The sequence below is a fragment of the Sceloporus occidentalis genome, unplaced genomic scaffold, assembly GCF_023333645.1.
Source record: "Sceloporus occidentalis isolate IW3139 unplaced genomic scaffold, rSceOcc1.0.p SCAF_23, whole genome shotgun sequence".
Classification (NCBI taxonomy): domain Eukaryota; kingdom Metazoa; phylum Chordata; class Lepidosauria; order Squamata; family Phrynosomatidae; genus Sceloporus; species Sceloporus occidentalis.
The window spans coordinates 5,927,475-5,954,243 of record NW_028317003.1 but is presented as its reverse complement, the minus strand read 5'-3'; the positions used below and the strand labels follow the sequence as shown (position 1 = coordinate 5,954,243).

At 38.2% G+C, this 26,769-nt stretch overlaps 1 protein-coding gene across 1 annotated transcript in view; it reads right to left on the bottom strand.

The window, feature by feature from the left end:
• Positions 1 to 3,617: 3,617 nt before the first annotated feature.
• Positions 3,618 to 26,769, bottom strand: part of LOC149300742 (E3 ubiquitin-protein ligase TRIM71-like) — a 39,192-nt gene continuing 16,040 nt past the window's right edge. Inside the window, exons 2-4 of the mRNA XM_089484942.1 lie at positions 11,095 to 11,262; positions 5,462 to 5,596; positions 3,618 to 5,069 (exon numbers count right to left, since the gene is read on the bottom strand). Coding sequence (XP_089341068.1) covers positions 3,618 to 5,069; positions 5,462 to 5,596; positions 11,095 to 11,262 — 1,755 coding nt within the window. The remainder of the gene's footprint in view (positions 5,070 to 5,461; positions 5,597 to 11,094; positions 11,263 to 26,769) is intronic.

Genomic DNA, 26,769 nt, shown 5'->3' with positions numbered 1-26,769 from the left:
GTAAGCAATTGTGACATCATCTGTGCAATGATTTGGTAATCCTGACTTATCGCTGTAATGCTTTGCAACACGGAATAGGTCTATATCCTCAATTTCTAACAAGTAGAAGTCTACTTCTGAGTAAGTAGATAACATACAAAGAGCACCGCATGCAATCCAGCTCCCAAGTGCCAAATCTACAAGAATGCAGTATTTCTTAAATATATATATTAATTGAAAGGAAAAATAGTTAATGAATATATTCCAATACATCCCCGGTATATATTCATTTCTGGTATTAAATCTAGCACAAATCATAGAAGTCGTCACATTTCCACAATCCACTACATTTTCAAATCTGATTTCAAATTAAATTGAAACTCTAGATCTCTATAAATGTCAAAGAAAACTATTTAACAAAAATTACTTTAAATGTGAGTTCATGCAGTCTTTACAGAACGAAAAAAATCCTTTACAATAAGAATGCCAGTGGGTAGGATATACTTAGATATCGGGTTGGGATTAGATACAGCCACAAAAATGCGCATTTGGGGAAAAAAAAGATCGTCACAGAGAACACGGGCTTACGTCAACCTCTGCAAGAACTGTGGTTTAAAATATTAATTATTAAAGCCACAATTCCATAACTGATTATTGACTGTGCAGTTTCCATAAAAATAGAAAAGGGAGGTGTTTAAGGAAGTGAATAAACAAGTGCGTTAAAATAATCTTTGGTATGCAAGCAAATTTATCACCTCGGAATCTGCTAATTAAAAATGATTAAAAAAAGAAACTAATTATTAAAAAGACCAAATCATCAAAAGGCCCCATTCAAAGGTTTGTGTTATAATAAAGCAAGCAAAATTAAAAAAAAAGCGAACGATCCTGAAGGACAACCTGAAGCCCAGGGGCCTTAGCTTGGAAATATTACGCATGAGCAGATACTTGAATCTGCTTCACCATGCGGGCTCCAGAAGGCACCAAAAGTGTTTAAAGGTACAGCCCCACTTAAAGAATGATTTCCAGAGAAAATTATATGAATGTTTACTTTAAGACATTGTATCTTCATAACTACACTAAATGTAATGTTGATCAAAATGTTGGTTTTACTGGTTAACATATAAGATGTGAGCAGTTCTTAAAATCAACTTCACAGGTGTAAAGACTGGGCCAGTAAAGGAAGCAAGCAGCTCTGTTTGGGTTTCATTGAAAGTACATTTTAGATTAGTACGTAGGATTCATCTTGTGGAAATTGTTGCAGGTGGAAACTAACAAACACAGTCTCGTTAAATCCAATTAATAAAACGGTCAATATATACAATAGAGGCAAGAAAAAAGGCATCGGCTTCCAAATATCATGGACTCCAACATGCACAAAGAACATTTTGGGAATGGAGCATTACTTTAATATGCAGTTTCAAAAAACAATGTCAAAATGGTTACTATTGGCTAGAAGCACGAACTTCTTATCTTAGTGCATCGAGATCTATAAACACTTAATGTGTGTGTTCATTCAAAAACAAGTGGGACTGCACCTTTATGTTTGTAATCATTGTAAATTATTTATAATTTTAAAAAAAAGTGCCTGATCAGACTATAGAAAATAGAAATACCCAACACATTAACAACATTGTGCATCACTGATGAATGTATATCACTCTGAAACCATGTTTTGTTTGCGGTCCTCAGTGGCTGGAGTTGGACAAGTTTCCAAAGTCTTAAATGTTTAAGAATTGTCAATATATTGAATCCAAGAAATAGAGGAAAAAGTACAGCCTATAGCCATCAGAGTCAAGCCTACAGTAAGCATGTTGTAAGGGCTTATTCAACCGTGACACGAGTTTTATTAAGGGCAATTATTAACCCACATTATTGTGAAAACCGGGCTTTCAATTGCCGGACCAAGGTATGGTGGGTTCTATGAACCCAATATTAAAAAAATGAAAAAAAAAACATTCTACATTTCTGAAAAGAATAAACCTGATGGAGCGATTTCAGCTAAAACATGGATTTCAAAGTGCCGGGTTGGGGTACAAAACAATTTAAAGAGATGAACTGTTACTAATTATAAAAAATGGCAAACTCTCACACTGGGCAATTACAATTGTAAGGATATATTTACATTTTATCTCGCTATTTTAAATATGCAGATTCAGAACTGTAATGGTTTCGCTGGTTGAACAATTAATAAAGTTTGGCTTAAACAAAAAATACAAACTATCTTTGGTTAAATACATCATGACTGCCTTTGCAATGACATCAAAAGTACATATAAGACAAAATTAATTTTTATATGTTAAATTAAGTAACTTTTCCGAGTTAAAGTTAAGGCCGCTGCTTACATTATTTATGTATTTTTTCTTTTACAGTTCCCACATTCCAAGCTCTAAACACAACACTATGAACAAATTAATTTCCCCTTTGCCAGAGTTAAGGCAAAATAATTCATACAGCACTTTAGACGGCAGGAACTACTATACCTCCCGTATATGGTCTATATGTTCCATTTCCAAAAACATTACACTGGGTATAAAGACATCATAGGTGAACCCTGAATACACTTAACTGCGCTCACCACTATGTGTTCTTCCGCATCTTTAAGATCTTCGCAGTGTACATAATAGTACGGGAATTAGGTTTTCAAACAGTTCTTGTAATCTGCCCTCTTCCTGTAATGACAAAGGTGGACCGGGAGGAGGCAGGGGTCACAGATTAAACAACTACCCCCAGAAGGCCCGCAACCAGTTTACAAACCTTTATTTATCGAGGTCAGCTCAGAGAGCTCCCCGGTGCCTGTATTTGAACAATATCATATCCCACCACATGTAAAATAAGTTTGACCTGTAGATGCTGTGCCTTACAGTATAGAATGATCATGCTCTGCAGGGTATTCCAGACAAAAAATGAAAAACTCCCCGGCAATGGCAACAAAATACACGTCTAGCACGGACTCAAACGTTTAAAACGAAGAAAGATCGAAGAAAAAAATAAACAAGATAAAGTTAAGTTTTACAAACGCACAAAGCAAGGTCTTACCATGCTTAAAAGTCAAAAAGACGAAAATACTACAGAAAATACTAAACTGTTTTCAGCTACTGAGGTATGTGATCTATAAAATAAAAAGTAATAAAAAAACCCACCACTTTATGGAAAACTGAGGTATTTTTGTTTTGAGGTATTGATATTATGCAAGATGCCCTCGTTTGCAGCAGCACAGATATATGCGAACACCTGCAAAAAAAATAATTGTAGAAATTCTTCTATTTATAAAAACAAACATTTTTTCTTTTGCTTTCCCATTAATGTTTATAGCCCATTTTGGCTTCTTTACATGGGATCTGTAGGAAGTCTCTTAGCAGATTCAGTCCTGTAACACACAATTTTGCATTAATAAGTCGAGTCCAAGGTAAGTTGATATCAATATATTGTGCAGGTTGGGAAAAAATAAACAGGGTAATACAACCCCCCTTCTAAGAGGTTTTGAGGTAGATTTTGATTTTATGCTTCACAGGCTCTGTTTTGGCAGAAAACAGCATATGCATTTGCTAGAAAAAAATGAGGTAGGTGCTCAGTAATGTTGCATTTCTTATATACTTCTTGATAGGACTTCCCTGAGACAGGTTTATGATGAAAATGGACTAAAAGGCTAGAATTCGGTTGTTACCAAAATCCACCACAACAATTGTGCCATCAGGTGTTACAGCTATACCAGACGGACGGTCCATCTGGCCGAAGCCACTTCCTTGGGTGCCGAACTTGCACAGGAAGCTGCCATTTGGTTCAAATATCTGTACCCGATGGTTTCGGGAATCTGCTACAATGATTCTCCCCTCCTGATCGACTGCAACACCTTGTGGACGAAGAAACTGTCCATTGCCTGTGCCCTCCGTACCCAAGAAATGGGCTGACTGGCAGTCTGGCTTGATAATGAGCAGTCTATGGTTGTTAAAATCAGTCACCACTAAGTATCCATCTTGGCTAAATGCCACACCACGGGGAGAGTCAAAGTGTTTCCAAAGCGCACCTTCAAAACCATACTTATTCAGGAATGTCCCATCTGGACTGAACAACTGGACACGGTGGTTACGAGTGTCTGAGACAAGGATCTTTCCCTCTGAATTAATAGCAACATCCCATGGGTAATTAAATTGGCCGTTCTTGGTCCCTTTCTCACCGAACTTCAGAATAAATTGGCCTTCAAAAGTAAAAACTTGCACACGATGGTTGTCCTTATCTGCCACTACAATCCTACGAGAACTATCACAGGCCACACCTGCTGGCCGATCAAACTGTCCTGGTCTCGATCCCAAGCTTCCAAACTTGTGGTGGAAGGTCCCACATGGCTTGAAAATTTGAATGCGGTTGTTGCTCCTGTCTGCCACAATTACGTACCCTTCCCTGTCCACACAGACACCCCAGGGGCGACATAGTTTGCCATCCTGATCTCCTTCCCCACCAAAAGACTGAGCAGGGAGCCCAATCCCTATATAGGAACGGCCAGATTTCACATTCACTTTAAACGGGCTGTTCTCAATATGCTGGTTACACACCATCACTGAGATGAGGTGTTCTCCTTCAAGCTGTGGCCTATAACTGACTAAGTAGGTACCATTCAGTTGGTCAGTGACCTCTGCTCCAAACAGATTCCCATCAGGCCCCATCACCAGCACAGTTAAAAGGTCGCCACCAGACAGCCGAGCTTCCCCATCATGGTCATATCCAATAACTGTAAATGTGGCAACTTTGCCCTGAAGAGCACGTTTTAAGCCTTCTCCGGTAGCTTTTGTCAGAGCTGCAAAAGCCCCACTGCTAACCAAGCCCATGGATTTGATGGCAAGATACAATGCTTGGTCAGGGGGAGTGAACATTATTCGGTCATCCTCCTGAAGTTGAAGGAGGCCTCTAGCATTCTTAACATCTTGCAACTGGGCCAAGACACGATCCCTGGCTATCAAAATATCCATTGAACAGCCATCCTCTAATACTTGTTGCACTGCATTGATGGTGCTGTCCAGCTTGTTCAAAGCTTGATGGAGCTTCTCTACCTGGTGGTAGAGTGACTTTGCTTTCACCTGACGAATCTTTTCAACCTGAAGACAAAATATAATCAAGAAGATCATGTTAGGAAATGACACATTAAACTCTGCCCTTAACAAAATCAAGAAAAAGGCCCAAGTGATCAAGTAAAAAGTACATCTTATTTCTCTTAAATGTATGTGTATGTTTTATCCTGTTATTCTTTTGATATGATTGTATACAAATACATAAGTTTTGGCCAAAGGATAGGCTGGCAGAAGGAGTAGGGTACAACTGTCACCCTACCTGCTCTGGATCGAAGGCTACAAGCATAGTAACAGATGTGTCTAGAATAAGATACAGCCAAATAATTATGGTGGCTGGATTCCTGTGTTCTCTTTTATATTCCTGTTTGAATATTAACTTTTGATGAGGGCAGCCATTATATTGTATATACATCACCAACCTTCCAGAGCAGCTCACACTCCCGCTCTTCGAGTGCCTTCTTGTGCCGGGATGTGACTGCTTTAATTTCGGACTGTACCACCTTGGCTTTCATCTCAACTTGCTCTGCCAGAGCCTGTGCTTGGTCCAGACTCAGCTGCGAAAGAAACAACAATTCTGATTAGAAAATGATTTTGCTATGAACTACACAATAATATATAGCTTACAGGCAACACAGGTTATGACAGCAGTGGAGCAGCTAAGGTTACTTCAGATCAAGTAAGCCTACTACAGGATAGGGACTCAGGGTTCCCTACAACTCCAGGTTCTGGGTGCAACTGCTTCATGTGATTAATCTGGCCCTGGTGGGTTGCTGAGTAGAGCTGTGGAGGGAGGCATCGGCGTGGCTGCTTGATAGTGTTGCCTGTGGGAAAGGGGGGTTGGATAGTGTTATGAGTGTATGGGGTGTCTGAGGAACTGTTGGGTACTGTTTGGTAAAGGGGCTGCCCAACAGTGTTTGTTGAAGAGGGGCTGCTGAGTGAGAGCGAAGAAAGAAAAAGAGGCGAGGGAGAGGGAGAGGGAGAGGGAGAGATGCTAGTATAGTATACTGTGAAGGAAATAATTATTTGATCCCCTGCTGGTTTTGTACGTTTGCCCACTGACAAAGACATGATCAGTCTGTAATTTTAATGGTAGGTTTATTTGAACAGTGAGAGACATTGATTTGCATTTGACCCCTTTGCAAAACATGACTTAGTACTTGGTGGCAAAACCCTTGTTGGCAATCACAGAGGTCAGACGTTTCTTGTAGTTGGCCACCAGGTTTGCACACACCTCATGGGATTTTGTCCTACTCCTCTTTGCAGATCCTCTCCAAGTCATTAAGGTTTTGAGGCTGATGTTTGGCAACTCGAACCTTCAGCTCCCTCCACAGATTTTCTATGGGATTAAGGTCTGGGGACTGGCCAGACAACTCCAGGACCTTAATGTGCTTCTTCATGAGCCACTCCTTTGTTGTCTTGGCCTTGTCCTTTCGGTCATTGTCATGCTGGAATACCCATCCACGACCCATTTGCAATGCCCTGGCTGAGGGAAGGAGGTTCTCACCCAAGATTTGACGGTACATGGCCCCATCCATCGTCCCTTTGATGCGGTGAAGTTGTCCTGTCCCAAAGCATAACGTTTCTACTTCCATGTTTGACGGTGGGGATGGTGTTCTTGGGTTCATAGGCAGCATTCCTCGTCCTCCAAACACGGCGAGTTGAGTTGATGCCAAATAGCTCGATTTTGGTCTCATCTGACCACAATACTTTTACCAGTTCTCCTCTGAATCATTCAGATGTTCATTGGCAAACTTCAGATGGGCCTGTACATGTGCTTTCTTGAGCAGGGGAACCTTGCGGGCGCTGCAGGATTTCAGTTCTTCACGGCGTAGCGTGTTACCAATTGTTTTCGTGGTGACTATGGTCCCAACTGCCTTGAGATCACAAACAAGATTCTCCTGTGTAGTTCCGGGGTGTTTCCTCACCGTTCTCGTAATCATTGAAACTCCAAGAGGTGAGATCTTGCATGGAGCCCCAGACCGAGGGAGATTGACTATTTTGTGTTTCTTCCATTTGCGAATAACCACACCGTTGTCACTTTCTCACCAAGCTGCTTGGCGATGGTCTTGTAGCCCATTCCAGACTTGTGTAGATCTACAATCTTGTCCCTGACATCCCCAGACAGCTCTTTGGTCTTGACCAAGGTGGAGAGTTTGGAATCTGACTGATTGATTGCTTCTGTGAAAAGGTGTCTTTTATAGAGGTAACAAACTGAGATTAGAAGCACTCCCTTTAAGAGAGTGCTCCTAATCTCAGCTCGTTACTTGTATAAAAAGACATCTGCCAGACATCTTGCTGATTGATAGGGGATCAAATACTTATTTGACCGAGTAAAATGAAAATCAAATCAATTGATAACTTATTTGAAATTCATTATTCCGGATTTTTTGTTCAATCCACTGTTCAAATAAACCTACCGTTCAAATTATAGGTTGATCATGTCTTTGTCAGTGGGCAAACATACAAAATCAGCAGGGGATCAAATTATATATATATATATATATATATATATATATATATATATATATATATATATATATATATATATATATATATATATATATATATATATATATATATATATATATATACACACACACACACACACACTAAGATTCTAATATTATCTGATGGAATTCAATTTTAATGCTAAGAGTGAAAAAGGAGCCTGGGTATTTTTCCTCCCCATGCACCATGGAACCACTACGCACCCCTGTGAAGTTCACAGGAGGCAGTGTACAAGGTTTATTGAGTGTGATCTGGCTGCAGCAAGTTCAAGGTGTTTTTCATTAAAAGTCAATGAGACTTCCGAATTGGATTTACTGTTTATGGTGCACAGGTTAACCCCTAAAGCAGGCATTAAAGTATCAGGTTTATGCAGACCCAGGATTTTAAGACAATATATTTTTTTTAAAGCCGTACTAGCCTTTTTGTCTTGTGTTGCAGTTTACTATGGACCGGTTTTAGGATGTGCTTTGGTAACAGAAAGGTTGCACTCTAGGTGCCAGAATTGGCAACAGAGGCAATAACAAACTTTTAATGGTCTATATAATGATCCAAATTTGACCCCATCAGCGTCTCAACATTGAATTCCTGATAGTAGAAGCATTAGTAAACACTCATCTACAGACACAGACAAGCCAGAAGGCTCAGAAATCTCATGGTGCTGCCACAACCACAAGGGATTCTGGGTAGGTGAATGCAAATAAGGTGATAATTGTTGACCTTATTTGAATGCTTCTTCTAATAATGCTTCTACTACCCCCTACATTTCGGTGGAAGGGTTTTCCATCACCTTTACCCACCATAACTTATGTAATGCTGATTCCTGATATAACCAGAAGGAAAGTAGACCAGACAAAAAAAAAACCAAAACCCCCCCCCCAAAAAAAACACACACACACACACACACACACACACACACACACAAAAAGAAAGCTCCAGACATTCTCTTAGGGTCCACAACTACTAGAGCCTACCCTGATTGGGAAAAAAATTAGCTGGAATCCCACCACCAGTGCTGGTGTGTAGATGTGAGAACCTGAAGCAGGTTACAACGGAACCGAGCTGTGATGCTCTCATACTATGTTTAGCTTTTATTTATATAGCGCCAACAATTTACGCAGAGCTTCTTACAATGCATATATTGTAAAGGCCATGACAAAAGTAAGCTGACAGACTAATACATTAGGTAAAGAGGGCCCTGCTAACAAGCTCACGGGATGGATGAACAGTTATCGATTCCTAGATTGCTGCATTTGGATGCTTGTTTGCAATTGCTATTTATGTTTAGTACATGCTGCAGCACCTACGTCAGAAATACATTTCACATTTGCTAATTAATATTTGCCCTACATCCTTAAAAGATATGGCAATATCAGTGCATGATTTATGTAGTGATAAGGACCCCGGCCAATGTTGGGAACTAACATTCTGTTTCTTGCTAGAAGCTCTAGTCAGAGAGAGTCATTTAGTACCCTTTGTTTCTTCCCCACCCTATGCTGATTATATATTATAGTAGGTCTGTATAAGTAGGTATGTGTTGGTAAATGGAATACTGTGCTGCTTGTGACAGTCCGTAAAATGACCGTCGGTGTGTTCGCCCCCACAGAGGCCCCCCAGAAGTACGAAGGTCTGTAACACTTCCCAAACTCTGTTCTTTTCTATTCCTTTTGTCTTGCAGAACAAGAGTTGGGTGCAGCCCACATATTCCCTGAAGCTCGCCCATCTATTGCCTTGCAAATGTGACTTGGTGGAGGCAGGGGCTCAAAGAATTCATCTACATCAGATGAACAGAAAACACTTTCTGCGTGCCCTGATGACCCTTCTGTGCAACCACCTCCCTGACCCTTTGATGTGGGGAGATAACAGAATTACTTCCTCTGTTTCTGCTAATGAGATGCCCCTGCAGCAGCGTTTAACAAAAGTAAAAAGACCACTGGCCACTGTTCAGCAGGGGAGCCCATGGGGGAAGGGATGGAAGGTGCCAAATTGCTTCATTTACTGCATCCTTTCCCCTCTCTCTTTTCTTTTTTTTCTTTAAAACGCTAAATGGATTTCCTCTCAATGGCCTGGAATAAAATAGATAGCGCTCCCTTTTTTCTCTGATAGTCTCAATTTGTAATCAAGATGGTCAGTAGAAGACACAGATGGCTCGCACTCTTCCACTGTATACATGAGATGAATTGTCCGGATCCTTAAGTGTATCTTTAAAGCCTATTAAATTACACATATGCTGTGTCCTTAGTATCTTGTGTATATCTACATTAGACACTCATTTAATTTTATACCAGAGTAAGAGCAAAATGCAGATAAACCAGCTAAAGCCACACAAAATAAAACTACCACAAATTTCCACTAATCTTAAAAAGGCCACCCTGCCCCTGCTATGAATAACATAATTGAACTACTTATTATTTTCCTGTTCAACTGGACTTTCCTCTTACTGGTCGACCCCTAGTGATATCAGTTCAAACTATTTTATTTAGGAATATAATATACATACAAAACAAAATAAAAATCCTACAAATCCTGGCAACATGAAATTAAGTAATTTAGTAAATTAATTTATCAAGAACGATAAACTATTTTATGGTTACCAACCATATTCTGTATTAACATTTGGTCCAAGTCTATTAAGCATACTTAATTAGCCCACTCTTAATCTTTTTTTACGCATTAAAAGGGACAGTTAGCTGTTCCTGACCGCCGGCTAAAGAAGAATGCATAATAAAATACTATATGCCAGTACTTCAATATGCATTCTTCAAAGACAAATAAATAAATGCAGGTAGAAGCTGCAGCTGGCCTCCTTCTTCATGGTCTAATGATTCTTGCCATTGACAGGCTGCTTATGGCACACGTGGGTTTGAACAAACAGAAGACTATCACATGGAAGAAGATGTAATGGGGAAAAAAGGTAGAGGGGCAGCTAAAGGGGCAAAGGCATATGGGGGAGATGCTGTAGAATCCCAAGCATTTGAAAAAGGTGACATAATGGAAATTTAAAGGGATCTCTCAGCTATCATATACATTACAGGGGACAATACAGAGAATGTGGTACCCAAATCACATGAGAAACTTTGCCATAAATGCATATGTTGCACACTACAAACACTACAGAGAAAATCCTATTAATATAGATCTTTATCTTTACCATAGTGGGTCCATTGATTTCTACTCATTGGACGTTTAATATGCCCTCTTGTCATAGCACTTTAATTCCCAGACCACAACCAGTTTTACAAAGACAACCAAAAAGCCCATTCAGAATTTGCAATAGATAGTGGTGTTCTTATACAGAACTTGCTTACCTCTGCTCATGAACCATGTACAGAATGCCCAAACCAACATAATGCTCCCAACAAAGTTTCGGACATCATCTGTAAGGCCATACTTTGATGGCACCTACACACTTATATGACAATCACATACATCATTGCAGTTAGGAATTATAGATGTTTTAGATCATTAAAATTGAAGAATAGCAAAAAAAAAAAAAGGCTTTCAGGAGGTCTGTACTTTCATATTTGCCCCAAGCTTTAGGAGGTACCTGAATAGCTTGACGGCCTTGCTGGGCATCAGCTAACAGCTGGATCGTAATTGCTCTGGAATCCTGAAGAGCATCCTGGAGGTAGACAAAGCTGTGGCCCGCATGCCGGCCCATAGTGCATTCGCGACATATTGGGATGGAGCAAGTATCACAATAGAAATGCAGAACCTGAAACAAAAAAATCACATCAAATTAAAGTTACTGACATATTATTTATTGTAAGGCTATCTAGAAAATATAGGATGTTCAATATTGACATTCCTGGTATCCTGCTCTTAGAACTCCATCAAATATTTTATACGTATGTCATTTGTATAATATCACACTATCAACAGCGGATTCTCACATTATATAAGCAGAAATGGTTTATTTGCAAAATACAGAAAACCGAACAAGTGTCACGTTATTCTAGGAAATAAGGCAACAAATATGTAAGAATATAGATTTCAAGACTGTCAGTCTGTGCTGGAAAACATATCCAATTTCTTCTCTGTACAAATATTTAAGAGCAGTGATATAGGATGGTTACAAGTGGAGCAAGTAATCAATATCAGAGAAATGCAGCTAAAGAGTTAACCTTTCTATCTCAGATAGAGATCTATCTATATCTATGAATCATTTACTACAAATATTGTGAGATAAGGGGATACGTTTCTCCCCTAAACATAGGAAATGTTAATGATAAATTACATATTCATTTTTCTAGTACCATCAAGATACTTAGCACTGCACCAAAAGCCATTTTACTTTTAAAGAACAAAAATCAGATGCGTAAACCTGGATAAACATCTCTAGGATTTGACATGTTTAACACTTTTAGGATATCCTTAGAGCACAGCTTGATTTTTCCACTGGAGATCCAATTACATTTGCTATAAAGTACAGCATCCTCCTTCATGACCCTCTGAAATGTACATGTACAATTTTTTATTCAATTCCCACGTCCACTGGTGGGTCTCTCAGTCAATAATAAGTTTATTTAAAATATTTATTAGCCATCTGCAAAAAGTTATTTCAAAAGAGAAAAACGTACTAAACTTTATCTGTCCACCCAATGGTTACATGTAGTCAAAAAGTCAATTTGTCGACCAATGTGTAGTATTTTCAAGCTCATCACAGAGGAGTTGACCGTGTACATAGTATAAGATTTAACCAACCATTTTCAAAAGCATAAATTCCTTTAGGAACCACAGATTTATATATTTTTTTTAAAGCATAAACCTATGTTATGTTTGATAGAAAGATAGAGGACATCTAAATAAATTTGCGGTTGATACAAAGTTTATATGGCCATAAAAAGCAACCATAATAAAAAAAAACCAAACAACAACAAACCACCCCCCCACTAATTTGCATGTTAAGCCCTGAAAAAAATGGTGACAGTACCATGATTTTTTGCCATGTTTGAGAACAGCTGCCCGTAGTGTAAATAAAACAGGAAAACGTTGAGACAAAAGCTAGTATTGCACAACAAAGGAAATTCCTGGGTGGCATCAGGCTCCATCCACCGTCTTGTCCATCTGTTCATTCAGATGGGGGGCTCTGATGGAAATCTCCCCAGAAACCACGTGGCAATCAATCAACATGTGATGAATGGTCACTAGAGTTAAGCCCTGACCTGTCGCGGTGACCTTCTCTGCATCACTAAAATGTTTTTATCCACCTCTTCTTCCTTCCAACATGAGCCTGATAGCCATGGGCTAAACAGGAAAGACAGCAAGACTATGGCCGTCAGTCTTGTCACTCAAGACGATGGAGACAAAGAATAAATTCTTGGGGCATCAGAAATACTTTTGGCAAAACAAGTCTACTGACGCAGCAAATGCTACTGCCTTGTTGATTAACACCACTATGTACATTGAACTGGTTGGAAGAAGGAGAGAAAAAATAAACCCTACCATATGTCATACCACATGTAGTATGTAAAGTGCTACATAAATTGTTAATGATGATAATCGTAAAAATGGCCATTTAAAATTATATTTACCCGCTACAAATGTCATTTTAAAATCTAGTATTGTGTAGTGTTACAAAAAGGAAAAAAAGAATACACAGAATCCAGTTGTTGTTTTTTTTGGTGTGATTGTGTTCCAAACAGAGAATGGCCCCCGGAACGCACCCAAATTAGCAAGGCAACTGTAGGAATGACACACATAAATTTATGACATGCAATTCAAATGCCAATATTATTTCACAACACAGGGTACACTAAATGTGGAAGCAAATACTAGTGTGTCCATTTTTAGCACTCCTCACTACAGAGCGGTATTTTGGGTAATGACGTGAAAAATATTAAGGGAACACCAATGGCCTCACATGCTTGGTGGAGATTACAGCTGATGCTGCCATCCAATATGGGTTCTTCTATTAAAAACTATGACATCAATGGCATTCCATCTCCATACTTAACATGGTGTTGGCAGTTACATCTCATGCAGCGTCTCTTCCACCTTATATAACCCCATGAGAGTACACAGCCACAAAGACTATTGTTTCAGTAAATCTGGTACCAGTAAAATAGAGCAGATTATATCTTGACATGACCCAGATGTACATACATAGCATTTGATTTTTCACTATTTGCATTAAGCAAACCTTTTGGGGCATGGTAAGAAGCAAAAAAGAAAATTAAACTATGTCCTTTCCCCAGCCTGCTTCTTACCAAAGTCTACCCACTGTGTGTGTTTTCAAACATTTCCCAGGTCTAGCAGAACATTTTTATATTATGGATGGGATGCCCTTAGTTGTTGTTCCTAGGAGTACCTGGAATATAAAACAAGCCGTGCCAACTACTAAATACTAAGGACACTTATCCTGTGATTGCTTGCAGTCACCACTGGCTTCGGTGGTGAGCATTATGTAGATCAGTGGGGTAAGAATCATCTCTGGATTTGTCCCAGAGGTCCTTTGGTGGAAGAAGTGGCAACTTATATACCCATAGACACTTGATTTTAAAGTGTGCCAATGGGTACATCATGCTCTTCTTGCCTATACACCGAAAGGAAGACACCAAATGATTTGAAGCAGTCAACAATACTAGGGATGAATGAAATCTGTTACTGTCTGGTGTTGAATTTTTTTTTTATACACTCATTTGTTTTGTTGTGAATTTGTAATAAGTTCAATTTAGCTCAGTATTAGATGTTTTTTCAGTTATGTCCCATTCTGATTTTCTTAATGGGTAAAAATAAAATTCGAGTCTTGTTCACATCGCCAACACAAATAAGCACTTAACGCTGTTTACATGTACATATCCACGTGCACACATTATATCATAATATTCTAAGTGTTTAGGGATTTCCCCGTCATCTGTCACGTCTTGACAGCAGCTTTACTGGTCTTTCAAAAAAAAAAAAAAAAGCACACAGGTCAGGCCAAGATTGACACGAGTAGGAAGGTGAAAGGTCACGGTAGTTTCCAATCATCAATGGTCCCAGCTGCCAGCGTGGAATAAAACCCGACCTGATTACGTAAGTAGGGGTGCACTCGTTCAAGCCCATTTTAATTCATTTTGTACAAATACATTTTAGGTCATCTGGTACTGCTGCCAAGTGACATTTGCTAATTAAGTTAATAGCGGGGGGGAAAAAAACAACCCATTAGAAAAGGTAGCTTAGTTTACACAAAGGCGAATCAAAATAAAATGTTAAAGGGAAAGTCCCACTTTTTGCGGCCGGTTTATGTTGTCAGTAGGATACCTAACACTAGGCAAGTAGGTGTTTGTTACTTAACGTAAAGTTTTGCACGAGGGTTCCTTAGTTCCTGGTTTTCCAGCAGTGTTTACATGCAATACATCCATTGTTTGCTACGATTGCACATCACCTGTCCTAGTTGGACATCTCACAGTAACTAGCCTGAGCCGATGTGGCAACACCGCATGTAAAGCCATTATGTGAAATATATATGCAATAAGCTATTTTCATGACAATACGTGACTTGTGTAAGTACGGCTACTCGCAGGTTATTATTGACATTGCTTTACATGTTGTGAGTTAATATTTATGCCATTATGGTGCATGTTGCAACACGTATGACGCAATCAGGTGTCTCCATGAAGCATCCAAGCTGCAAGACACTGGGCAGGACTCTCATTATTTCTTGTTTCTGTCAAATTCTTATGTTATGTACTAGTTATTTCCTGTTGTACAGCGCTGGGGTACATGATGGTGCTATATAAATCAAATTATAATAATTCTTAGTTCTATTCATTTATACAAGAAATAGTTCTGTGTACCTCTTTAAAGGCCACATCCTTCTGTTACTCCACATTTTTCTAAATGCAACGGTTCATATAACAATTTTCCATAAAGCCTTCCATCTCGATATGTCCCTAATCATACCATAAAAAGTGACCTTTTTTGACATGTTATATATAAAAAGCAAATTTGGTGCAAAATATGACAATGTGATACGCACAACCGTACATCAGCTCGACCGTTTAAGCAACGTGGTTTGCAATGCACTGCTAGTGCCTCCTGCGTTCTGCTACTTTAAAGGACTTGCATAATTTTCTGGGATTTTTATTCTTCTGTATTTAGTATTTGGTAATTTTTATATTGAGAACAGGGTACCTAACAAGGCACGCTATGTCGGTTTTTGTTACTTGAACCAGCGGAGCAGGAAAACTTAAATTAACTTTTGCATGGGTGTTTCTATGTTCCTGTGTTTCCGGTGTGATTTATAGGCAATAAATCCAGTGTTCACTACAGTTGTGTCGCCTTCCCTAGCCGGACTTCAGACACTATGGGTCACTGCTGATGTCAGAAGCGCCATATGTGAAGCCAAAGTATTGTAAAAAAAAAAAATTAAAAAAAAAATTCTATTTTTGAGAAAATACATAGCTTGTATAAAGATGTTTGATGCCATTTGCATAATAAATATTTACACAATTACGTTGCACGATGAATCAACGTGTGATGCAGTTGGTACCGTGTTCTGATTGCCAAGAGGCTTCCGAGTCACAAGGACTAGCTTCACAGATAGCAAACGATCATGTGGAGGTAAACACGAGCATGAAACAGAAATAAATGATAACGCTACTATTTGAGAAAGTCCTGCTGAAGGTCCCTTAGCAGAGATTTTACTGAAGGAGAATAACAATTGTTAAAGCTACAGTAATCATGGCTGGGGAAAGTGCAAAGGAATAGGGATTAATTATGTACTCTAAATAAAGCAGCATGGCCTGGTTTCTTTTTTATTATTTAATTTGAACATAAAGAAAACAGTAGCTATCGTGAGGTTATCTGGCAAGAAAGATACATACAAACCAAACTAGTGCATATAAGCACAGATGGTATACGTGCCAAACAATATTGTTTACTCCATAGGATAAGAACCACTTTGTAAAAATATACTGGTGTCATTTTTACCACTTTGTAGAAAAAGAGGAACCTCCACCAAAATATGTTATTAGCATGATATGAATTTATTAGGTTCGATGGAGTTTAAAAATAATAATAATAAAACCCAATCTAATAGACAAATTCCCAGATGCCTTATATTGCTTTCTGGGTTGGAAGATTGAATTGCTCAGTCTTAATCACCGACATTCTGACTAATGAAAGTCAGTTGTAAAATGAGGATATGCTGGAACCAAGTGATTTCTCTGATGAAAAGTAGCATGCGGGCAGAAAACATTCATAGCCTGTTTTGCACACACTTAGTATCAAAGATCAGTTAACAATTAAATCAAATGCTTACAGGGGACCTTCAAAACGTTACATAAGATTATCAAACTATAAACCCGTGCAACTTTCTAATTCACAAATGATTTAGATTCTTATTATGCATGAATTTTACATGGCACCTGTATACACTTTAGCATTTTTATTCTATATAGACCATAAAACAGAATATAATAGTCTTCTTTAGTATATCTAACGCACGTCACATACATGAAATAATTCAGGTTCCTTATTAGATGAACCTAAGGTACTAATATTACATTATAAAGAAAGGCAAGGATGGTTTCATTCATACAAATAATGTACATTTAATTTCAAACAATTAACCCTTACAAGTACAACATACTCTAATATACCTTTGTAAATTTATGCGAAATTTTGAGTCTCATAAACAATATGATAGACCGCATAAAATGTCTTACGATATGTCCATTCAAACATTGGGTCGAATTTGTTTTACTTCTAAATGTTCTCTTCATGCCCCTTTAACAGTGAATTTGCCCATTAAGATTAATGGGAGTAAAACTCTGGGGTGCTTCACGTGTCCTGCAGCTGGAAGGCTTTTTCTGCACAACACAAGCCACCGTGGTACAAAGGCAATCATTGTCTAGCAATAAAAAAAGTAGGAAGTTTCCTGTGAAATGAACATGAGACTAGGGATGCAAACAAGATGAGCATTTCTTTTATTTTTAAATATACTTGTCTGGACAGTTGGTTTAGAAAGTAAAAATTGGGGACCTCTCTATGAAACTCAAATGTGATACTCCAGGCATGCGATGTAACTGGGGTCACGTCAAGCTACTTGAAACCTAATATTGACACAAGCCTTCTGCTTCTGCATGTAGTAAAAATTATTTAAAATAATCATCTTGATAAATTGTACTTTGTACCTGCTTTGACATATTTTTTGTAAAACGTATATAACTTAAGTGCATGCAGATCCATGCACTAGTGTTCAATTGCAATGACATTTATCCATGTTCACTCCCTGGCCAACTTCCCCCGCACTCCCAACCCATGTAATGGTCCCTGGGGCTAGCCATGCCCTTTGTGTTATCCCCATCCCCCTCACAAAGCCACTTCGGGTAGCCTGCCCTTGGAAGTTCCCAGGTATGCTCTTAGGGACATAGGGCGCAGTCACCCTAGTTGTTGAAAATCTGCCCTGCCTACAGAATACGCTAATGGTAATGGATGGAGCACTCTGTGGCGTCCAGAAGACCCAACTAGAAGGGCATAGCACCTAGTTATTACTGGATATGTTTGTTATACGCATACCCCATCCACAAAGGGTTAAAAGTCTCTGCCTGCAAGCAAATTCCACTGGTCAGACTAGTCCTTGGGTAAAAGGAATTTCTTGTAACCATCATCAGCCTTTCCCCTGACATCCCCTTGTCTGCATATTTAAGTTCTGGACTAACAAATCCTCATTTGTTCCTGTGTACGCTCCATTTCTACTTCCTCAAGAGTATGCAGTCCCCTTTCCCACTATTCAAAACAATCACGGTTCCTTTGAAGGATCCTCATACTTCCAATGCCAAGAAAAAAAATCCACCTCCCTCTCCTCCAGGCAGTGCATGCATTTCAGACACAATATAATGATTGAATTATGGTTTAAAAAAAAATAAAAAAATAAAAAAAAAGTTGTCTAAAATTTGCAGCGAAAATAAATATTTCAACAAAGTAATTGACTTTATGGACAATTCTATGAGAAAAGAACAAAATAGAAATTCATAAAAATGAATAACAGACGCTTTCTGGATTTTGCTAACCAAAATAATTTCTTTTCAGTAAAAAAGACTTTTATAAAACCAGGGGTGGAGTCGATTTGGTTTGGAGGTTTGGTGACGGAAGACAGCAGCTACCTGTTGTATTGTTAATAGAGTGCAGACATATTCCTTAGGCCTATTTCAATAGGAGAGATTGAAAATTAAGAACATTACATTAATTTACAGAGTACGACTATGTGTTAATGTGTGTTATGTCATTATAGATTATTTATTTTCACTACTTCTTGGAACAGCACTACGGAATCTGCAGGCACTATATGAACAAATGTAATGTATAGAGCGCCAGCAGATTCCATAGAGCTACTACAATGCAGAGGTGGAGCAGTGAACATTAACAATTAAAAATGACAATATGAGTAACACATGTTAAGGCATACTGGTGCAAAAAGAAGAGGGCCCCATTCTTGGAACAGCAATCTACTAAAACTATGGCATAGTTTCAAGTTGCTTCTTCAGACAAATTGTAAATTATAATCTCTGGTAGAGTACCGAGCTGTCATTTCAACATTTCCTCTGAAGGTTTAATTACATAAATCAGCTTTTTCCATTTTCATGGCAACAACCTATCAGTACTATGCTTCATGTCACATGACAATTAAGTGTTCCAGGCAAAAAACTATCAACAAGGCAAAAGTTTACATGATAAAAAGGATTATTTGTGGTGGAGGTTCAGGCAAGAGACAATACAACCAAAGATGCTTCTAATGCTTCATTAAACTACATAAAGCGTTATATCCAGTAGGGTAGGTAGCATAGGACCATTAATAACTTTCTATGACTGAACATAGAAAAATTATAAAGGGAAAGGAAAATATTTCATATTTTTGGTTCCTCATCGTAAAAGAAGCCCATCAGATATATGTTCGTTAAAAAAACAAAAAGTTCTAAGTGAAAAAAGTCGGGGTGGGAAGGTGCTTGACGTTACCCACATAATTTTGACACAACAGCATGTTTAGCCAGATCTGACCGGGAAGGTGGGATTATGGAGCGTCTTGTACTACATTTTAACATTCATCACCCAACAACAACAACAAAAAAAAAATATGGAAAAATCACGGCAGGAAGTTTAGGATATCCAAATTTTATTGCAGATGGCTGGCTGATGTAATGGCTTTGACCTCTGTGTAAAAGCTTTTCAGAAGCAAGATATAAAAAATAAATGTATCTTAATACATTAATTCATATGTTATTGTTTATTATATAAAATCTTATATGTACATTGCTATACACCATACACCAGTGTTTAATAGTTTGTATATAAAGAAAACTATTTTCACAAGTGTAAATCAAGTCACTTGCTTAAACTTATAGAGAACATAAACATTTCCAACATATCATCCCTTTAATGAATCACGGTAGTAGCATATTTTTGGAAAGACACTATATGCTATATCTCAGGCTCCCTAAAATGTATCTGCCTTTTGTGCAGAGCTGTAATGTGTTCCATGACCCATGCTGCCCAAAGGGTTAAACCCCTTCTGCTATCGGGTACCTACGAAAACTGGCTCAGTATTAGTTTGGGTTTTCTTTTTCCACTTTCAAAGACCAAATAGTATAAGAACGGAAAGATCATATAGCAGCTGTATGACTAAACTGAGTTAATCTAAGTAAACTTGAAGTAAACTTTTGTCATTGCCCCATGGGTGCAAGGAATAAGAATATAATGTTGCTACTATAAAGTAGCATAAATAGTAACTTTATAATGTATTTCTGTGTTTCACCGACCCATGCTCCTCTGCTATTTCAGAAGCTAGTTCTCTTGATTCTTACTCCAGGTAAGTCACACCGAGAAAAACAGAATCAAGGAACATCTTTTATAAGTTTCCTGTTTAAAGTAGCTAAAATTTACTTTTACTGGCAAAAGTAGAGAAAAATGATACCTTTAACGGTTGAGAGAACAGTCTTTAAACAACTGTTTTTAGGGCATCGAGGTTCGGTTTATTTATTTTTAAACAAAAAGTCTTGTTAGGTAGCAAATAATAGTTAAGCACACCCTACATACAAAGCTAATTTCAGGCAGAACAATAGCGACACCAGTTCCAGATTATAATCTTTTCTGGATTCCAAATAAAAAGAACATGATACCCATTTAGTTATTACCGAGACTCAAGAAAATAAGAAGGTGTCTCATTCCCAAGATTACTGAAAGTCAGTAGGTCACCTAACACCCCCCATCCTTCCAGGAACTTGTCATGAGTCACTCCTTTATGATTCGGAGCATCGGAACTAAAACTTCATAAATCCAAACCTTATTTCTACAATATGTATATGTTTAGTAATGACTCACTTACATTTTTGTAGAACTTAAAGCTAGCACGGTCAGACAATGCCAATAAGGATAAAATTGCTTGCGATATAATATTTCTGGCCATAAGTGGAATTTAAAGAAATAAGCAACCGTTTTCAGTTGCAGAGAAATATGTTGTTCTTACATGTTTTTTTTTAATTTAACGCTGCTTGAATAATACTTTAGGACAAAAGGGCTTTTCCTAATCTAAGTGAATTTTGAGCCATTTGGGATATATCAATAGCTAGATCTATATAGTGTGCAAAAGATTTTAGGACGTTATCGCATATATACCATTTACATTATTACTGTAAAATATCAAAATTACAAAATGCATATGAAACCCTACTACCGAGTAACTGAACAGAAGGCTACGTCTATTGTCTTTAGGAAACAATGCTCATTCAAATATACACTATATAAATGTATGAGTGTATATGTGAGCAAATCCATACCAGTTCTGGAGGCAAGATAAAATGAAGACTGAACACATTTTGCCATGTTTATGCAAGTTTAAATTGTAAAAGAAAATCTCTACAAAATAATGAAGATGGTGTGACCATTTGTTTTAACCACAGTAATGCATAATCAACTCTAGGATATTGCTCCAATTCCTACAAAATGATAACCTTATCTCTCATACCAGAAACCAGTATAGGAGTAGCTTGCTTTATGTACTGGTTTGGCAAAAAACTATATATATATATATATATATATATATATATATATATATATATATATATATATATATATATATAATCTCAAAGCTGTGTTCCCAAAAAGTTTAGGGGTTAAAACCCCCTCCCCCCATTGGCTTTAGGACTTGTTATCTGGAGCAAGAGTGGTAGGCAGGGAAGGTCAGAGTTCGGCCACAACATTAAACTACAGGTCTTTAATTGAATCAATATTTTATTCCTGTTGAGTAGAATGGAAGCATACTTAATTTTAAAGGGGAAATAGCTACCATTTTTTCTACTCTGTAAAGCCCCTCCTTATGGTCTTTGTTATTGAAAGCAAAAAAAACCTTCCAGAATTCTGTCTGACAATAAATATCCAGATTTCATGGATATGAAAAGAATGTAGAGACCAAGTGAATGTCCCATCACTGTGTATTTTCGATGTTCATTTTGAATGGTCTTTTTTGTTTTAAGAGCTTCAGAAATACTATAAATAATACTTGAGACATGTATATTATCCACTGCCAGAACAGCTGCTTCAGTCCATACTCATACGCAAAAATGATGCGTCCACCCCAAGGATCCTTACTTCCTACACTACTTGTGAACATAGACCAATGTTAGAGATGTGCAATCTATTACGTCGTGAACAAGTAGAGGAAAGGGCTTTTTCGAAAATGCTTAATAGTTTCTGTCTTTAAATCAAAGTGGATCGTCTACTGAATTGCAGACATGATTCTAAAATCAGCAGTACAATCAGATAATTTCAAAACGTACGTCTTTTGTTCGAGGGGCAGCAAGAGTGTCCTAAATAACTTTAATGTATGTATCAGAGGGCCTTGCATTATCTCCATATTTCTGGATCATGGGACAACTGAAGAACTAAGACCACATGAGCATACATTTTGAGAAGGTTTAAAGTAACAAAACAAGAAGGGAAGAATTAACCCCTTAATGACAAAGCCCGTACATGTACGGGCTCAAAATGCATTGTTTTCAATGGGTTTAGGGACCGCCCATTGTCCTTAAGGGGTTAATTAAAAGTAGTGATAAAAAGTATAAACATCCACCCATCAATAATCCAATTCATGTTCTAAGGTATTACAAGTTCCAACTTTTTACATATCAATACTTACTAGAGTAGCAGAAACAAAGACTAGTTTGATTAATTGCAAGTAGCATAGACGATTGCCTCAGTGATAATAATAATGATTTGTGGCTTTGGGGGAAAAAAACAACAAATTGTTTTTCCATAAAAAAAAAACCATTTTGAAACAGATAGTCTTGGTAAGAACACTAGAAAAAAAATCAAGAAGAGTTAATGTGGTTATGTTTTAAAGATAAACAGGCCTTTAGCCATTTCGTAAGGTTTTAATACCTACTTTAATGCAGGAAATATGTCAAGAAAAATAAGACATCTTATACTGTGCATATTTTATCATATACCGTGAATATTTTCATAAGTTTTATCAAGTTTAGACAGTTATACACCAGTGTTACTTTGACCTGCTCACCACAGTGAACAGTGGAACACTCGGATTATGAGCAACCGGCCCTTGAGAACACTTTAGGAATAGCAACTGGACATTCAATATGTTGACTAGAGGAAGAAAGATACATTAGACCAATGACAAGCCATCGATTCCCATTTCAAAGGTTGCTATTTAGAGGAACCACAAGGGTGACATTTCAAGGGATTTTGCTCGGATAAAAGGTGTTGTAGATGGTAGGAGATGAGATTTTCAAGAGCGAGGGCAGACAGAAAGGCCATAGAGAAGGTTCCAGAAGGTAGACACCATTAGCAAGTAAACCAGCATGTCATTAGTTCAATGTCACAGCATCCTTATATGGTGTAACTTGAGTGGAAAACAACTGTTAAAATAGTAAAGATAGACAGACACGCATATACAAAAAGTAAATACTTATGTGTTATATTGTTGGTACAAAGTACATGTTATTTTAACGTTTTAAAGCAAAGCAGGAAAATATTAATTGTAAAATCCATTGGGATTTCTGAATGTGTACAGAGTACAATACAGCAAAAATGACACTTGGGTATCGTTAGTAATGTTTCTATTTTTATCCGTGACATGGAAAATATACATACTTACCCTACTAATTAAAAAAAATATATACATCGAGGATAATTATTGACAAAATTATACAATGGGGTTTAGTTCGTGATTTTTGTTGAAATGTAACAAATACAAAAAATGCAGCGATAAAAAATACCTGTTTTAACAGAAAATAAATGTATGTGGAGACATTAACATAAGAGCACACACAGATGTAAGGCTGGTTTGTGAAAGGTTGTACACAAAAATGTGCAAATATTTAAAGGAAAATTACCCAATTCTTAATCCTCACCAGATCCGCCAGGGTATACACTGTCTTGCGATTTCCAAATTTGTAAATCTGTTAAACAAGGATCCCCACCAAAAGAGAGAACAAAATGTCAGTTTGTTATGCAGAGGACAAATTTGTAGAAAAACAGGTTGAAAATCTAAAAAGAAAAAAACCTTAACATTAAATAATTGTTCCAAGCATGGAAACGAGATGTTTTGCTTATAATTCAATAGTAGAACAATATCATAGCCCTAATTCAAGGCGACATATTTATTATTTCTTGGCTAGTCATGTTCATGACCATACCCTTGACCTGCCCCCAGACTTGACCTCTCTAAGAGCGTCCAGACACAATGGGGCAAAAGGTACACTTTTGGGGTTAAAGGAGACTTCAGTCACTCGATATCTAAACATATCTAAAGGATTGGTCTTTTAAACATTTTTGTGAATACCCAGAGATAAATGCTCTTTTTTTTTTTGGAGGGGGGTGTGTTCTTTGGTCATCCTACTGTAGTTTGGGGTAGCCGTATTAGTCCAGTGTATAAGAATGCAAAAAAACAGAATGTTGCAGAATCTTGTAATACCTTTTTTATTGGACTAACAGTATTTTAAATAATAGACGAGCTTTCGGGAGTCCTCCCTTTATCAAGTCAAAAGCATTTCTGACCAAGCAAGTGAAAAACACAGTTTAAAACCGACCAGTACATGTTCTGATACAGGGTTAAAACAGGGGTTAAAACAACATGGCAGAGAATTTGCAGACAAAAAACTAAGAGGGTCGTAAATAGTGGCATATACTGCACAGATAAGGCTAGAGGGGGAGCAGGGGTGAGCGTGTAGGAGAGAGAGAAGAAGAGAAAAAAAAAAAAAAAAAAAAAAAGCACAGGTTATAGGAAGTTTTGATAGTGTGCTAAGAAGCTCAAATCCACATTGGTCATCCTAAGAATAGACCACTGCCGTCCACTGGTCCTAGTTAGGTGTTATCTTTCACAACAGCAGAAAAGCTCATCATATTTTTCAATGAAGCCTGTGGTTTGTGTCTTCTATTGGCTGGGGTTCAAATCGAATTACACCATGGAGAAGTTTGGGCAATGTATCTATTGAAGCGGCTGTAATAACGCAAGCTGCATCTAAATTATCGTTTATACAGACCCCTCTTTTATAAGAATTTTTTTTTCTGTTACGATGTGCGTTAATAGAGCTTTTCAGAAGCTCAGGGGGTTAGTGCTGGATGTGCCACACTAGAGATTAATGCCTGAAATAAGAAAAGTAGGCCCAGAGGATGACATGTGTACCTGTAGTGAAAACTTGCTAAAAGATACGAAGTAGAGAGTTATTACAAATGGAAGTTTCTCCACTACTATTTACTATTACAGTTCAACAGAGAGTACCTTGGGGTGCAATTCCAAGTACACTGCTTTTTTAATGGCTTAATGGGAATGAAAAAGAATGATTGCCATATTTTCAGTACATATGGAACAGGGAGCTTCTCAACCCTGAAAAGCTATGCGGCACAGACTAATGATCGTCAGGTAAACCTACAATGCAGCGGGAACAATGCCACATCGCTCTTGACGTTACACGGGTGGCTGATAGTAGCTGCCTTTTGACTGAAAAATTTCAATCGGGGGCCCAAACAAATTCTTACCTCATAGAAGCAGCGTTATTAATGTGAAGGCATCAATTATTAGGGGGACAGACAGGGCGATCTGTCACAAAGCCCGGGATCGCCGAACAGTGTGTTGTCTGCCTGGCGCTCGAGTTCGGCACATCGCGGATCGGGTTGACAGATTACTGGGAGGGGCTGGAGAAGACCCAGCAGTCATGGTGCACATTGGCACCAATGACAAAGTGAGAGGTAGGCGGAATGTCCTTAAAAATGATTTCAGGGACTTAGGTAGCAAGCTTAAGGCAAGGACCTCCAAGGTAGTATTTTCTGAAATATTACCTGTACCACGTGCCACACCAGAGAGGCAGCGGGAGATTAGGGAGCTAAACAAGTGGCTCAGAAGCTGGTGTAGGAAGGAGGGGTTTGGGTTCATGGAGAACTGGGCCGACTTCTCTGTCGGATACAGGCTCTACGGTAGGGACGGGCTGCACCTCAATGGGGAGGGTGCAGCTGTGCTCTGGGAGAAGATGGCCAGAAGGGTGGAGGAGTGTTTAAACTAGGGAAAGGGGGGGAGGGAAACTACAATATAGAAGGGGAAGATAGTGTAGATAGAGAGCTGGGGCTTATAAATGTACCTGGGGGTGGAGCGGAGGGAGGGGTTAGAATAGTTAATAGGGATAGGCTTCATAGGAAAAAAACCATACACCTCTAAATTGTATGCTTACTAATGCCAGAAGTCTGACCAATAAAACTGACGAACTGGAGTTAATAATGTCTGAAGAAAATTATGACATAGTGGGTATAACAGAGACATGGTTGGATGATAGCTATGACTGGGCGGTTAACATACAGGGGTATAGTCTATTCAGGAAGGATCGGAAAAAATGAAAAGGGGGAGGAGTTTGCCTTTATGTAAAGTCCAGCCTAAAGGCCACACTGCGGGAGAATATATGTGAGGGAAATGATAATGTGGAGTCATTATGGGTAGAAATATATGGAAAGAAAAATAATAAAATACTGATCGGGGTTTGCTATAAGCCACCAAATATAATGGAAGCAGCAGAAGATCAATTATTAAAGCAAATAAACAAGGCAGCTAATCACAATGAGGTGGTTATTATGGGGGACTTTAACTATCCCGACATAAACAGGAAACCGGTTTCTGACTATAAGTAAGGATAATTATCTGTCCCAAATGGTACAGGACCCGACCAGAGGGGGCGCCCTACTGGACTTAATATTAACCAACAGACCTGACAGAGTAACTAATGTGCAGGTCAGGGGA